This window comes from Chiloscyllium plagiosum, unplaced genomic scaffold (assembly GCF_037043375.1).
Source record: "Chiloscyllium plagiosum isolate Xiang-an unplaced genomic scaffold, Cpla_swu_hap1 HiC_scaffold_13, whole genome shotgun sequence".
Classification (NCBI taxonomy): domain Eukaryota; kingdom Metazoa; phylum Chordata; class Chondrichthyes; order Orectolobiformes; family Hemiscylliidae; genus Chiloscyllium; species Chiloscyllium plagiosum.
Window position 1 is genome coordinate 37511930 of NW_028270151.1, and position 13073 is coordinate 37525002.

The window sequence follows — 13073 nt, forward strand, 5'->3', positions numbered from 1 at the left end:
GGAATATATGCATGTATTAAGAAGATTATTCATTAACAATTACAGTTTAATGGTTTCATAATATGTAACAATATTTAGGACATGAACTGCACAACTATTAGGTCAGGTTTATAGAGAACCGGACACATAACGTTCGAAAAAGACTCATTTAAAGCCGATTAGAAGCTTGATGTATGGATTTACGACACAAAGTGTCTGCGGACCTGATAGCTCCAAGTAGTTCTTTTAAAGCTCACTTTATGTAAATATAATTTCAAAAGCAGTTCCAGCGGCATCTCTGCAGGAAATGTCGATTTTCCTATCAGGTCCAGGAAATCGCGTTACGATTGTGTGAACTTTCTTCCGTTTGCCCGTTACATCCATTTCAATGCCCGTTGTCTAATCCCTGTAAAGACACTTCTCAGAGTATACGTTATTGGTTTCAATTTGAAGTTGCTCGCGGTGGCAAAATGTTATATGAATATTAACTAATAAATCACACATGTAATCTCTACTGATTTAGTAATGAAACTCAGAAAATAGATTGCGCATCATAGAAATTCGCAATCGAGTTTAAATTAATATAATTGAATACATGTACACTGAAAACAGGCTAGTCTAAATAGGCTTTTATTTATATCGGCGATGATATGTTTAGAACCGCACATTATTCCTTGCTTTGGCGGGATAACAGCCTTCACATCAAAACATAGGTGAACTTATTTTGAAACAGTCACACTGAACACTCAGAAACTGAATATATAGTTGGTCCAACGCAATTGTTCTTGTATCTGGAGAGCCTTGCAGCTACGAATTGACACTGGGGATGTTGCTAATTGTCAGGGGCGTTGAAATGTTACACACTTGCAGGCAAAACAGATCCATTCAGTAATACACTGGAGATACACTGCATTAGTTTTGTTTTGAGAAACGTAAGCTTCATTGCTCAGCATTTCTGATACCAACTAAAAGTGCTATAAGATGTTGAATTGAATAGAAATGGCAACTGTTGTTGGGGAAAACGGGAAAATAAATCTGCTATCAATAATTTATAAATGTTTGTCAGCTTCAAAGCTAGGATAATGAACATGGAATGTCTATCAACAGCACTTACATGCTTTAATTAAAATTTATACAGTGCGTTGATCGAACAAAAATTACCTTTATTTGAACATCTAATGATGGCTAGAAATGTTCGAGTGATAAACAGATAAAGTTGCAAATTAGGGTAGGGCGTCTATTCCAATAGGAAATCATAGCAGGAACAGTTGGGACAGAAAACATTTCTTCAGACACTCTCTATTGTACACGCATAAAGAGACGTTGGTAATTGAAAATTGATTTTCTAACGCACGAAACGCTTTCATTGACGTCGAAGACAGTTTGTTATAGGTTACAAGAGTGAAATCGCCTTGGATTAAGTTATGTGTCGTTACGATTGTAAAATAACAACTGTATACATATGTACAAAATCTCATGTCTAGAGATAAGGCAGGAGCCTATTAATATCAGCAAACATCTTATTAAAATAGCAATTGAATGGTAGACTGGTCATTGGGAATCTATGTGCTGATTCTCATCCATTGAGTTAATATCACGGAGATATTAGTAACAGGTTTACAAGTTGATTTTAGTTGTTTGAGATCAAAAGCAATCTATTCACTGATTTGTGAAAATTCTTCTAATTCTAGCATGTGTCAAGCAAATTGCAAAAACAGTATCCCATTGGTGCCCGCTTGTACCTCCAACACCGCGAATAAGTCGCCGATTTGACAAACCAACTTCTACCACACAGGCTGCTCTCCTGCACCCTGAAGGTTAATTAAAGGAAGTAGTGTTAAGGTTAAAGTCATGACATCCTATTGTAATTGTAGCTTTGAGATTATGGTTGAGACATGTACTATAAACACACAAAAGGCAGAAGTCATTGGAGTGGATTACTGTCAGTCTGGAACTGGGAGAGAATGAGCTAGTAATTCCTAGAGAAAGGTAGACAAACAGAGAGTCAGTGACTAACAACTTTCCCTGCAGAGATCCATTGTTTCCGACTTTCCCTTTCTGAGGAGCTCGCTCTCAAAGCCGATAAAGACCTCAACTCAAGCCAAATACATGATCTAGATGTCAGACAGACTAAATTGATGCTGAATCCACATGACACGAAATATATTTAGTCCTTCCTTGAACAATATAGTTGGTGTGTCGATAGGCATTTTAATTAGAGTTTAAGAACCATTAAAGGTGGATGAGAAATCAGATAGTAACAACTTTTTGTCCAGTTAATTTATAGCCATGCTTTGTTTAAACTGATGTATGTTTAGGGCAAAGTCCTTGGTGCCTACCTTTAGCGGATGTTTGACGAGGACTGAATGTTACTATTGTGCTGATTGAAAAATTTTTTTTATGAAATTTGAAAATTTCGCTAGGCAAACTATGAATGTTGCACAGCTGGGAATTATACCACATGGGAATCATTTATGTTGTGTGGCTTTGTTTCACTTTTTTTTGCAGTGGAATTGGTTTCCTTTATTTTTTATGACCAATTTCTAAAGAATAAGCGGGGAAACTGGTGTGTTGTGCAGTTTTTGTATTTCTTTGATATATTTGACAATACAGTATTAAACCCACTGTCCTTTGTAACTTTTAACCGACATATGATTTAACACATGACAAGCTGGAAGGACGTAATTGTTTTATTGACACAGATTCCTTTAGGTGCAGTTAAGAGTACTTTTTACTTTAAAATAATATTTTATTCAGATAAAGAGTTTTCGTGTGACCTTGTAACGTCTTTTTTCTATCCTTTATCCAGCCCCTATTCCATGGTTTCAATAAACAGCGAAACCATTACCTCACGGCAGCTTTTGTTGGCCCTATACAACAGAGAACAAAATGGTTATTCAAGAGAACGCTTTAGATTTTATTGTGGGTAGTATGCACAAAGAGCAGTGTTATTGTATTAAAAAGAACCATCTGTAGCAGAAACAATGGCTTCAAATTATCTTGAATACCCACTGAAAAAATATAAAGCTTTTTCTTCTGTCTGTCGGTGGGGGTATAGAGCAGCGTAGTGTAACTGACTTTTGTTGTTCTGCAACCATTCTTTCTTTAAAACGTTCAGCCTTTTAGAATTTTTTTTTCCATAAACGACTTTTCTTGTTCCAGGGTTTGCATATCCTCTGTGGTTATATGAAGAGGACTGTACGCGTTCGCAGGCGACCGAGAAAGCGCAGGGAGTTCGGTTTCAAGCAAACATGAGTCGCCTGCCTGTGCTTCACAGGAAGAGAAAAACAAACCAGTGGATCTCCGGCTCTCTCAGCCCGGAGAGGTCTCAGCAGCAGCGGTACACAGCAACTCCCGCAGGCGGGATTGCGGCCGTTCGTTCCTTCTCCAGGCGATAGCAGTACGGCCAACACCCAGACCTGTCAGGTAAGTGACTCGCAGTATTTCACTACTTGATTTTGAAATTTCTGCTCTATTTGGGGAGAGAAAAGAAAGCTACAGCGCGGCTCTTGTGCAAAGCTTTTTAATGAATTGCTTCTTTCTTGGTTCGCAGTAAAATAAGTCTAAAATGGCGTGCGCTGTAAATGACCGGGTTATTCTAAACCAAACCATGTTCTTTTGGGGAAAAAAAACATTCTGTTGCTGTGTACAAGTTCCGAATTTTTGCCGGAAGGACGGTAGCTCAGTTGGATCATGAACCTTTAATTTGTTGATGATGCAGTATTGCGGAAGATTCGGCCGAGTATTTGCGTGTGAAAACTTCAAGGCTGGTCCCTGGCCGGGGGAGTTGACAGAACTGTTCAAATGTAGCATGTAATAGAGAGGAAAAAAAGGCCTAGCGCTTTCAGCAGCGGAGGTGGTGACCTTGAGTGAATGCCAATAAGAAATCAGGGCTGTTTTCTATTTCTCACTAGGAGAGTCCCTGAACTTTTTTTTTGCTTTGTGAGTGTTGGGGGATGGGGAAATCAGCTGACAGCACTGTAATGTAAAATCGGACTCCTCTTAGTTGCAGCGATGAGGAAACAGGTCGCCATAGTGCTGTGTTTTCCCCTGAATTATTTGCTTGTTTGGGGGGGAAGGGGGTCTGCTAAGTAGAACCTCTCTCGGGCGTCCCCTAACGGTCCCTCGAGTGCTTAACAAGCACGAATCCACTGATGGCTGTCTTTTGGGAAAGGAAAACTGATTCTGGAACCAGTCTGATTACAAGCCTGTTTACAATCGGCTTTTTTTAAGGGAAATCAAACAACGCTGTGTTCCACTGTTGTGTAATTAGTCATGGCCCATGTACCTGGCCACCTCAAATACCTTCTGAATGTAACGGCCCATGATCCCCGAGTTTCCCCAAACAGCTAATAATTACTGGCATGCCCTGTGAGCTCGCCTGTGATAAATGTAAAAAAAAAGTTCTTCTTGATATTTGTCATCCAATATTCAACTTGAACCCAGTAAACCAAGCCATTTCTACGCAGATTTACTTATAATTCATGTTTCATTTACTCAGGAGTGAAGGAGTTAAATTGTTCAGAAACGTGCAATCTATTATCCAATGTCGGATTTAATAATATAGTATAGCAAATCAGAGTGGTTGAGAAGGGGAAAAAACTAATTTAAAAAATCTTGCCTGCATTATTACTTCCTCCGTTATCAAGGCGCCAACTCCTATGAAATTGGTTGAGAAACTGGGCTGGATTTTTGACACTTCGGTTAATTATACTGAAATTTAACAGATCTTTTCAGTTATAAAAAATTAACCACTGTAGGCGAAGGTTTTTTTTTAATTTTGCAGATAAAGGTTAATCTCGGGATGAATTGCAGAGCTGTGATTGACAACAGAAAAGGTGTTAAGGGGAGGTCGAGCTGTCTTATTTACGGCCCACTGCTTGCTATACAGGCTTTGTTAGAGGGAAAGCTAATTTACTGCTGATCAAAAGGAGCATATAGTTAAAAGACTAGTAATGACTGCTAATTTCATTCTAGCCTCACATCTTCAGCAAGAGTAATTAGATATGTACCGCTTAAATTTAGTTCTGTGGATAACAGTTTAAAGAGATAAATAATTCAATTTTGTTGCTAAGGTATTTTGTATCATTTACTTAGATATTAAATGTTTATGTCTTGCTCCTTGAAATTGGATGGATACCTCAGAGATAATAATTATTTATCAGATTTTAAAAACTAGAATGAAATCAATTATTTGTTTAAAAACGCTCCTCAACAACTTTTGTTTGTCGACACAGATGCACTTTTATTCCAGAATTGTAACGTTTAATGGGAAAATAAATTAAAGTTGTGTTGTCTCGATGGTGAAATTTCAAATAATCAAACGACGGATTAGCTAACGCCGTTTGGAAACTGTATGTGTGTTCGTTGTGGTATTAATCTGGGAGCATTTGCTGTTACCTTTTACCATGGGCTACTAAAGATTATGGGCAATCACAGTCCCTAGTGTCTTTAATCAGAGCACAAAAACTACCCCAAAGTCGGTCATTTTAGCTCTCAGGGAGGTGGCTTTCGGTTGTGCACACTTTCCATGTCACCTGCTGCATCAAATAACCCAGTTTGTCGGGTTTTTTAGTATAAGAAAACAGGAGCCTCATCTTGTCGCTGCCCAGCACCAGCCTCAATTTGAGAGGATATTGTTTCGACACCACTTTGACAACACGGACTTCAATCGCTACAACATTCATCATGGTTAACATATATACATGCACACTCGGAACCTCTTATGAACAGTGCAGTTCATGATGAATAAATCATTTTCCCAAAGCTATACTAACATCCAGCGTTAGATATGGTGCAAATAAATGTCCCCTCTGTGACCATATTGCTGGAATTAAGTTTTTGTTTCCTGAAGGAGATGGTCGAATTTTTTCGTCTTTTCCTGGTTCAATAAGTAGACAGAGTTTAAGATGTCAAGGCCATAAGTTAAAATGACAAAGCACAGAAAAGGGCCATTCGGCCCATAATGCACGTGCCATTTCTTTGAAAGTACGTCGCGCTTATCAGTGCTTGGGTAACATGATGAACGGCAAAAAATGTATGCTCAAACTGTAACTTCATTCAATTACACCTAACTAACTAATCAATTAAAGATGTGGATAGTCTGTATCAAAATAATTCCTATTTCTTCAATTTAAGGTGTTTATTTGAAGCAGTTTTGTTTATTGTTGAAGGCGTTAACTATTTAAATACCTTGTAAAAACCGTTACAATTTCAGATTGCGTAGATACCTTCTGAGGTACCTTTGATTTTTGCAATCTACATAAACAAACCACGACGATAATTCTTAATGATAATTCGTTTACTCGCGATTTAATCTCCTTCAGATAATTTACTGGATATAATTGCAACAACTTTCTTTGCAAAATTCATTTGGATGAACTGCAATGTATAGAATCGGACCGTGAACTTTTTTGATTCAATAGTCTAGTGCGTTGTATCAGCCAAGTCGAACACTAGACTCATGTATTCATTAAAATTGAATCATGTGTATTTAAAGGTACTTTATAATCAATTGGAATCTGGAAAATCATACCATTCAGATGCCACGCAGAGGGTTTGTTACATCAAATTATATGGATTAAAATTACATTAAGGCTTTCACACTTTAAATTACAAAAAAGATTCGAAGTCGGCATGCATAATGTCCCTTTGATTTATGAAGGACACTTTTGGAGAATTGTGTTGAAGTAGTACATCGCGGTAAAGTTATGTCTGTTGCACAGTTCAATTTGCGGTTCTTTTTTTGTCGGAAGAAACGAAAACAATTAGAAATGGGTATGAAACTTTTAAGAAGTGCTTAAGGCAAGATGGTCAAAAGAAGCAATTGTCAATTTCAGACAGAAGTTGCTGGAAAAGCTCGGCAGGTGTGGCAGAATCTGTGCAGAGAAATCAAAATTCGGGTCCCAGGAAGTGTCACCGGACCCGAAGCAACTTTGATTTCTCTGCACAGATGCTGCCAGCCCTGCTGAGCTTTTCCAGCAATTTCAGTTTTTGTTTCTGATTACCAGCATCGACAGTTCTTTCGGTTTTAATTTTGTCAATTTCAAACATTGCACACGATAAGGAAGTAGATGCATGCTTCTCACGTGGGTTTCCAGCCAGATTCAGCTTTGGAGTATTACCGAATACAAAAGCCAAGAAAATGATTAGCGGTTAAATAAATTGGACTGTCGCCCACTGTAATGTAGTTTATCAAAACTGAATGATTCCTATTTGACCCGTTGTCTCCTGACGCGGTTTGATTTCTAGTAGCAGCAGTAGACGATCAGCTCCGGTATCAAACGCAATGTTAGACAATCCATGTTTCGAGTTTAATTATAAATAAGACACTTCGGAGTGACACCGATACACTTTACCCTTTGGAGACGCCGAAAATATGTGTGCTATTTTTGAGATGTTGGTACCACTGAATTTGTTTTTAATTTCGCGAGGTGCCATGTATTTGACATCGGTTGTGTGATATAGGGTCAGCATACAGGATTTCCTTTTCATGTTGAACTTACCGAAATCAGTTGGTTGAAAGTAAAACTCGCCCGCTTTGTTAATTCTACATGTCAGCGATTGGGTGCGCTCGAACTTGTTGCAACCTTCAACGAGCAGCTCAGAAACTTAATAGAACAGAAAGTTTTGAGTTCGCGAGGTGATCATCATTGAAATCACGACAATTATATCATAGGGAGATGGTGACATTTGAATTCATGGTTGACCAGGGAATAGGGACTTGCTGCGATAAAGGCGCCACTTTACCGAATAGCTGTAAAGATGAGCGACAAAATAACTAACATTTCTTTCAAATTTATGGTTAAGAACAAGATGGCGTATTCGCTCAACGACCCAACTAAAACTCTTGGATTGCCTATACTGCTAGTTTTCAGACTCGTAGTCTTTACTAAAATATGAATCGTCCAAATTGTCGTTTGCAACGGCACCACTAAAATACGGTGTCAGATGACATCATCTTTCAATTTGAGATTTTAGCACCTTTGCAATAATTAAATTCAAAGCTAAAGTAGCATACTTGAGTGGATGAGTTGTGTTCTCTTTTCTGAGTACGTGAAATGTTTTTGGGGACTCGTATTGGGAGTTATTCTGAAGAACGGAAAACACCAGAGTAGAGTTGCTGTAATTTCCTCTAGGTTTCAAGTACCCTTGAATGAAATTGTTTACCAGAGTTAGGTCTTAAGGAGTCTGTTGCCTCCCTGTTCTTTGAGACTTAAAATGCCACTTGTAAGTCCCTGAATCGTTAGCGCAGGTATTTGCCCCGTAATGATCCAAGGATTTCACAATCCCGCAGAAACATTGGCCTATATCGCAAAGTAGTAACTCATTTCACAAACGCGATGTAAAAATGTTTGAATTCAGATCACTGGACATATGGTTTGAGTAAAGGAAGCCCCCTTTATTGATTCCATTTGCAAAAGAAGTGTTTTTTTTCCCTTGCGTAGAACTGTTGTCTACTGAATCCTGTAGAAATGCTGTTCCCTTTTGAACTTCTACCACGTCGTAATTTTATTATGTAAAATATCTAAACCACATTTTGGATGGTTTGTCCTCAATTAATGTTATTCCTAACTTGTGTTTATCAATTTGCAGTGAAGTGTATTGAGTGTTAATGGCTTTGGTTTTCGGGCAGATAAAACAATTCATCTATATTTTGGTTTAACTTAACCTCCAATATTACTCATTTGTTTTTGTGAAATGTTGCACTACCTACTTGAAACATTTGCCAGAAACTCTTCAAATTACTTAATTAAAGAAAATATTGTACTGGCTAATCAATAAAATATCAATAGAATGATGCTTGTATTATTTGACAAACGGGTACAAGGCATTTTTCCTGTTCCAATTGAAAGTTTATTGGTTTGGAAACAGCTGGTTAAGGACCATTGGTTTTAGATAATTTTTACTTAACAAAATTTAAATTTTTGGCGTTTCAGTTGACATTTTGCAGAAATTGAGTTATCAAGGCGGCAATTATTTCACGGGGAGATAAAACGCTCAGAGCTTTAACTGTCAAATAGGCCTTTTCAAATTTTAATTACAAAATAAAATTAGTCTGCTCCCTCGGATGGGTTGTGAGTGGTTAAACAGTGCTTCCCAATACCGGTGGTCGTCAAATTCTGTACTAATTAGCAATGATGAGAAATTCCAGTTAACAAGGACATTCTCCTACACTCTACTGGATCCCCGCTGTTCGCCTTCATTTCCATAAGAAGATTATAGTGGAGGGGACACACTCAAATGCAGATGCGAAACGTTTTTAACAAGCATCATAATAGTCAGATGCTTGGCTAGTTCTCACCCAATTACCTCAAAGTTAAATCTCCATTTGCATCGAAAGACAAAATAAGAAATAGTTCTGTTCAAACTCACAATTTCTATCTTTAATTGCAAAAGTAGTTAAGTGAAATGTCTTTCTTAATAAAACTACAAGCCTTTTCATATATATTATATAAATTGCGGTTCTATTTGCAAAATGGCATTGCACATAACCCTTTTGGTAGTACATGTATCTGTATTCATTCAGATCCACTGGGAATATTTTTTATTTCAATTAGGTTGTTTGTATATCACCATGCATCAGTTATCTATTTATTACCATTATCAATCAAACACTTCACACCCACACCCTCCTTTTTTGAACGTTAATTATACGTAAGATCGTAAAATAATGTTATCAAGGAGCAAAGCATAAACAATAGCAGCAAGAAATTGATTTGAGCGCCCTTTCCATTGTTTGATTAATCATAATTCACTTACACCATAAATTAAATAATATGCACTTACTTTCATTCCTTCTAGCCGAACAGAAGTCTAATTTATCTAGTCGTTTGGAAATAAAGATGAAATGAATGTGAAACTACAATTTGTTTTTTTTAAGGTACTGCCTTTTTTTAGCAGTTAGCTAATTCACAGTAGGGATTCATCACAACTCCGTAGCTTTCTATGATAAATTAGTATTTTTCTTGCTTAATAGCGTTTTTCTAAATGGCAGTGAGTAAAAGTGGCATCATTGAAAGGAGTCTGCCAGCAGACGGCGATATTAACACACGCCTCACTCTTGCTTGTAGCTCTGCTGTCTATTACAAAGGCAAGTAACTTGCAATATAAACGAATAAATTATTGCTATTCATATAACTTAGAAATGTTTTATGGACGGCGAAAAAAATACGAGATTCACAAATACGTTTGTATAGGGTACTGTTGCTACGACATATAACAGTTTACTCGTTAAAATAAATTAATTTTAGCCTCTGTGGCTAACGAATGAATTCAAATCACGTTACACACACTATTTTGCTCAACTAAAAGATCAGATCTCTGATGAAAGCTGACAAATTGAACTAACAAACCTAATGAACAAAGAAAAGATACACAGGCGATGTGTTTTTTTTAAAATAGAGAGGAGTCGGTTTCGTTTTTTAAAAGAATCAACTTCTTTCGCGGCTGATTGGAAAAATAGAGATCTTTCAAGTACCATAAACACTGAAATACTATTAGTCTTTTTTTTATTTTTGTTCAAGTGCATTTTACTGAAAAGATCCAAACAACGGTGTGGAAGTAAACTTATACCAGTCTTTGTTAGCTACAGTGTACTGACAACAAGAGGAACAAAACTACCTATTTGTAATGGACGTGCTTGTCTTTATATTGGCATTGATGTTTTCTCTATTCAAATTCCTACATTCAAACAAAGAAGGCTCGATTAAATTACAATCCATGTGTTACAAAAATCAAGAAAACAAAGCATAAATGTAAAGTAAAAAAATGTAGGATTGCGCCTTGTAAGGCACGTGCATTCGTTCGAAGTCCGTTTGTACTCTTAAAAATGGAATTTATGGTCATGTTCTAACTCAAGAAATGCGAAACTTCGTCACAGGGTGAAAAGAAAACTCGAACAGGATTAGGGCGACTGTCCGCAACGAGTCACTATATTCAGAATTGGAGTATCTAGCCATTGAGTCGTGACTCAGGAGGATTGATTTAGTTGTTTGAAGAAAGTAAATTATTCATCTAATAAGCTTCACACCTAAAATTTGCCTAAAATGTCCCGTTTCAGAATGCCAATGTGCAAAAGCACACGGGTAATGTTGGTCATGAATTTGAATCGCCGTTGAGTTGGCTTTATACAACTAATCTATAAACGAGAGTATCTTATTCTGCGGTGATTTCTCTCCCCCTCCCCGGCAGCCCCTCCTTGTGAATACGGACCGATGCGGTTGCTAAGGGAACTTTTCAGGCTTGAATATAGGACGCGCCAGTTTGTTGGGCTGGTGTTGTGGTGTGTTTGAGGGGTGGTGGGGGGGGGGGAAGGAAGGGAGGTGCTGGCGGGGTTTGATTGACAGCCGGCCGGCTGTCACTCAAGCGCGTCGGCGGGGGGGGTCAGACACCGGCGGCGGCGCCATTTTCCGATTTCTCCGCGCAAGAGCAGCGCAAGTGACGGGGGAGGGTGACTTGGGGTGGGTGGGTTGGTAATGGTGTAGAGGTGCGGACTGCCGATTGGCCGGAGGTGCCCATCCCCATGTGCAGGGGGATGTGGTGTGGATGAGGTCCGGCCACCTGCCCCCCCGAATCCTCTGCTGTGGGGAGGCGCGGGCTGCTGATTGGCTGGGCTTACCCATTCTCCGAGGGATTGGGGGGGAGGCGGGTTGGACGCGGCCCCACCCCTTCTCCCTCTCGCTCTGCCCCTGAGAGGGACCGCGGAAGCGGTAGGACACGCCCCCTCTTATGCAAATACAGCCGCGCGAGCTGTCGGTCTGGGGCGGAGGACCCCTCTGATTGGCTGCAGCGAGGCCATTTATTGTGTGACAGCCCCCATCACATGGATGGTTGTCTATTAACTTGTTCAAAAAAGTATCAGGAGTTGTCAGGCTCTCCTCTCTCTCCACTGCAAAGTGCCCAGTTGTTGGTTTCTATAACTTGCAAAGAGTAACGAAAATATTAACAAATTCCACGCTCGTTCCTTCACTTTTTGGTTTTGTTGACGGACCGAGACGAGAAAAGTTTCTTTTTTTAAAACCAACGCCAACCCCCTCCCCCTCCAAAAAAAAGACATTGAAAACAAAAGCTCTCAGAACATCAGGTTGAATGTACAACATGATGGAAACCGATCTCAAACCGCCCGCCCCACAACAAACTTCGGGGGGAACGGGCAACTCCAACTCGGCGGGAAACAACGCGAAAAACAGCCCAGACAGGGTCAAGAGACCCATGAATGCGTTTATGGTCTGGTCCAGGGGCCAGCGGCGGAAAATGGCCCAAGAAAACCCCAAAATGCACAATTCCGAGATCAGCAAGAGGCTCGGGGCGGAGTGGAAACTTTTATCCGAGGCCGAGAAGAGGCCGTTCATCGACGAGGCGAAGCGGCTGCGAGCCCTGCACATGAAGGAGCACCCGGATTATAAATACCGGCCCCGGAGGAAAACCAAGACCCTGATGAAAAAGGACAAGTACACTCTGCCGGGCGGCCTGCTGGCGCCCGGCGCCAATGCAATGAACGCCGGGGTCGGGGTCGGCGTCGGCGCTGGAGTCAACCAGAGGATGGACGGTTACGCGCACATGAACGGCTGGGCGAACGGGGGCTACAGCATGATGCAGGAACAGCTCGGCTACTCTCAGCACCAGGGCCTGAACGCTCACAACGTGGCCCAGATGCAGCAGATGCACCGCTACGATATGAGCGCGCTGCAGTACAACTCAATGACCAGCGCTCAGACCTACATGAACGGCTCGCCCACCTACAGCATGTCCCCAGCCTACACGCAGCAAGGCACAGGTATGGCTCTGGGATCAATGGGATCGGTGGTTAAGTCAGAGTCGAGCACAAGCCCCCCAGTCACTACTCACTCTCGGGGTCCACCGTGTCAGGGGGACTTACGGGACATGATTAGCATGTACCTGCCCGGAGCTGAGGTGCCCGAGCCCACCGCCCAGAGTAGACTGCATATGCCCCAACATTACCAGAGCGCACCTGTCCCAGGCACGGGTATAAACGGCACACTTCCTCTAACACATATGTAAAACTGTAAACAAACAAAAACTCAAAAATCGGACTTCTTTGGACTATTTTTGTACAGAATAATACATGCAGA

General features: G+C 40.2%; 1 protein-coding gene and 1 long non-coding RNA gene across 6 annotated transcripts in view; one reads left to right on the forward strand and one right to left on the reverse strand.

Moving 5' to 3' along the window:
* Positions 1 to 253: 253 nt before the first annotated feature.
* LOC122556003 (uncharacterized) lies at positions 254 to 10851 on the reverse strand. The gene is made up of 3 exons (XR_006313423.2): positions 9769 to 10851; positions 7485 to 7589; positions 254 to 385 (listed from the first exon to the last, which is right to left on the reverse strand). It is a non-coding gene; the product is annotated as an uncharacterized LOC122556003 (long non-coding RNA).
* The window catches only part of sox2 (SRY-box transcription factor 2), a 112667-nt gene continuing 99970 nt past the window's right edge, over positions 377 to 13073 (forward strand). For 2 of the 5 annotated variants that reach the window (XR_006313422.2, XR_015759173.1), the window contains exon 1: positions 377 to 3405. Coding sequence is in view for 3 of the 5 variants with exons in the window: in XM_087993530.1 (XP_087849656.1) it covers positions 12070 to 12757 (688 nt within the window). In the remaining 2 variants the exon portion in view is untranslated. Of the gene's footprint in view, positions 3406 to 11555; positions 12758 to 13073 lie in introns of those variants that run through there. The other 3 variants (XM_087993530.1, XM_043702357.2, XM_043702358.2) reach the window with 3 other exon arrangements.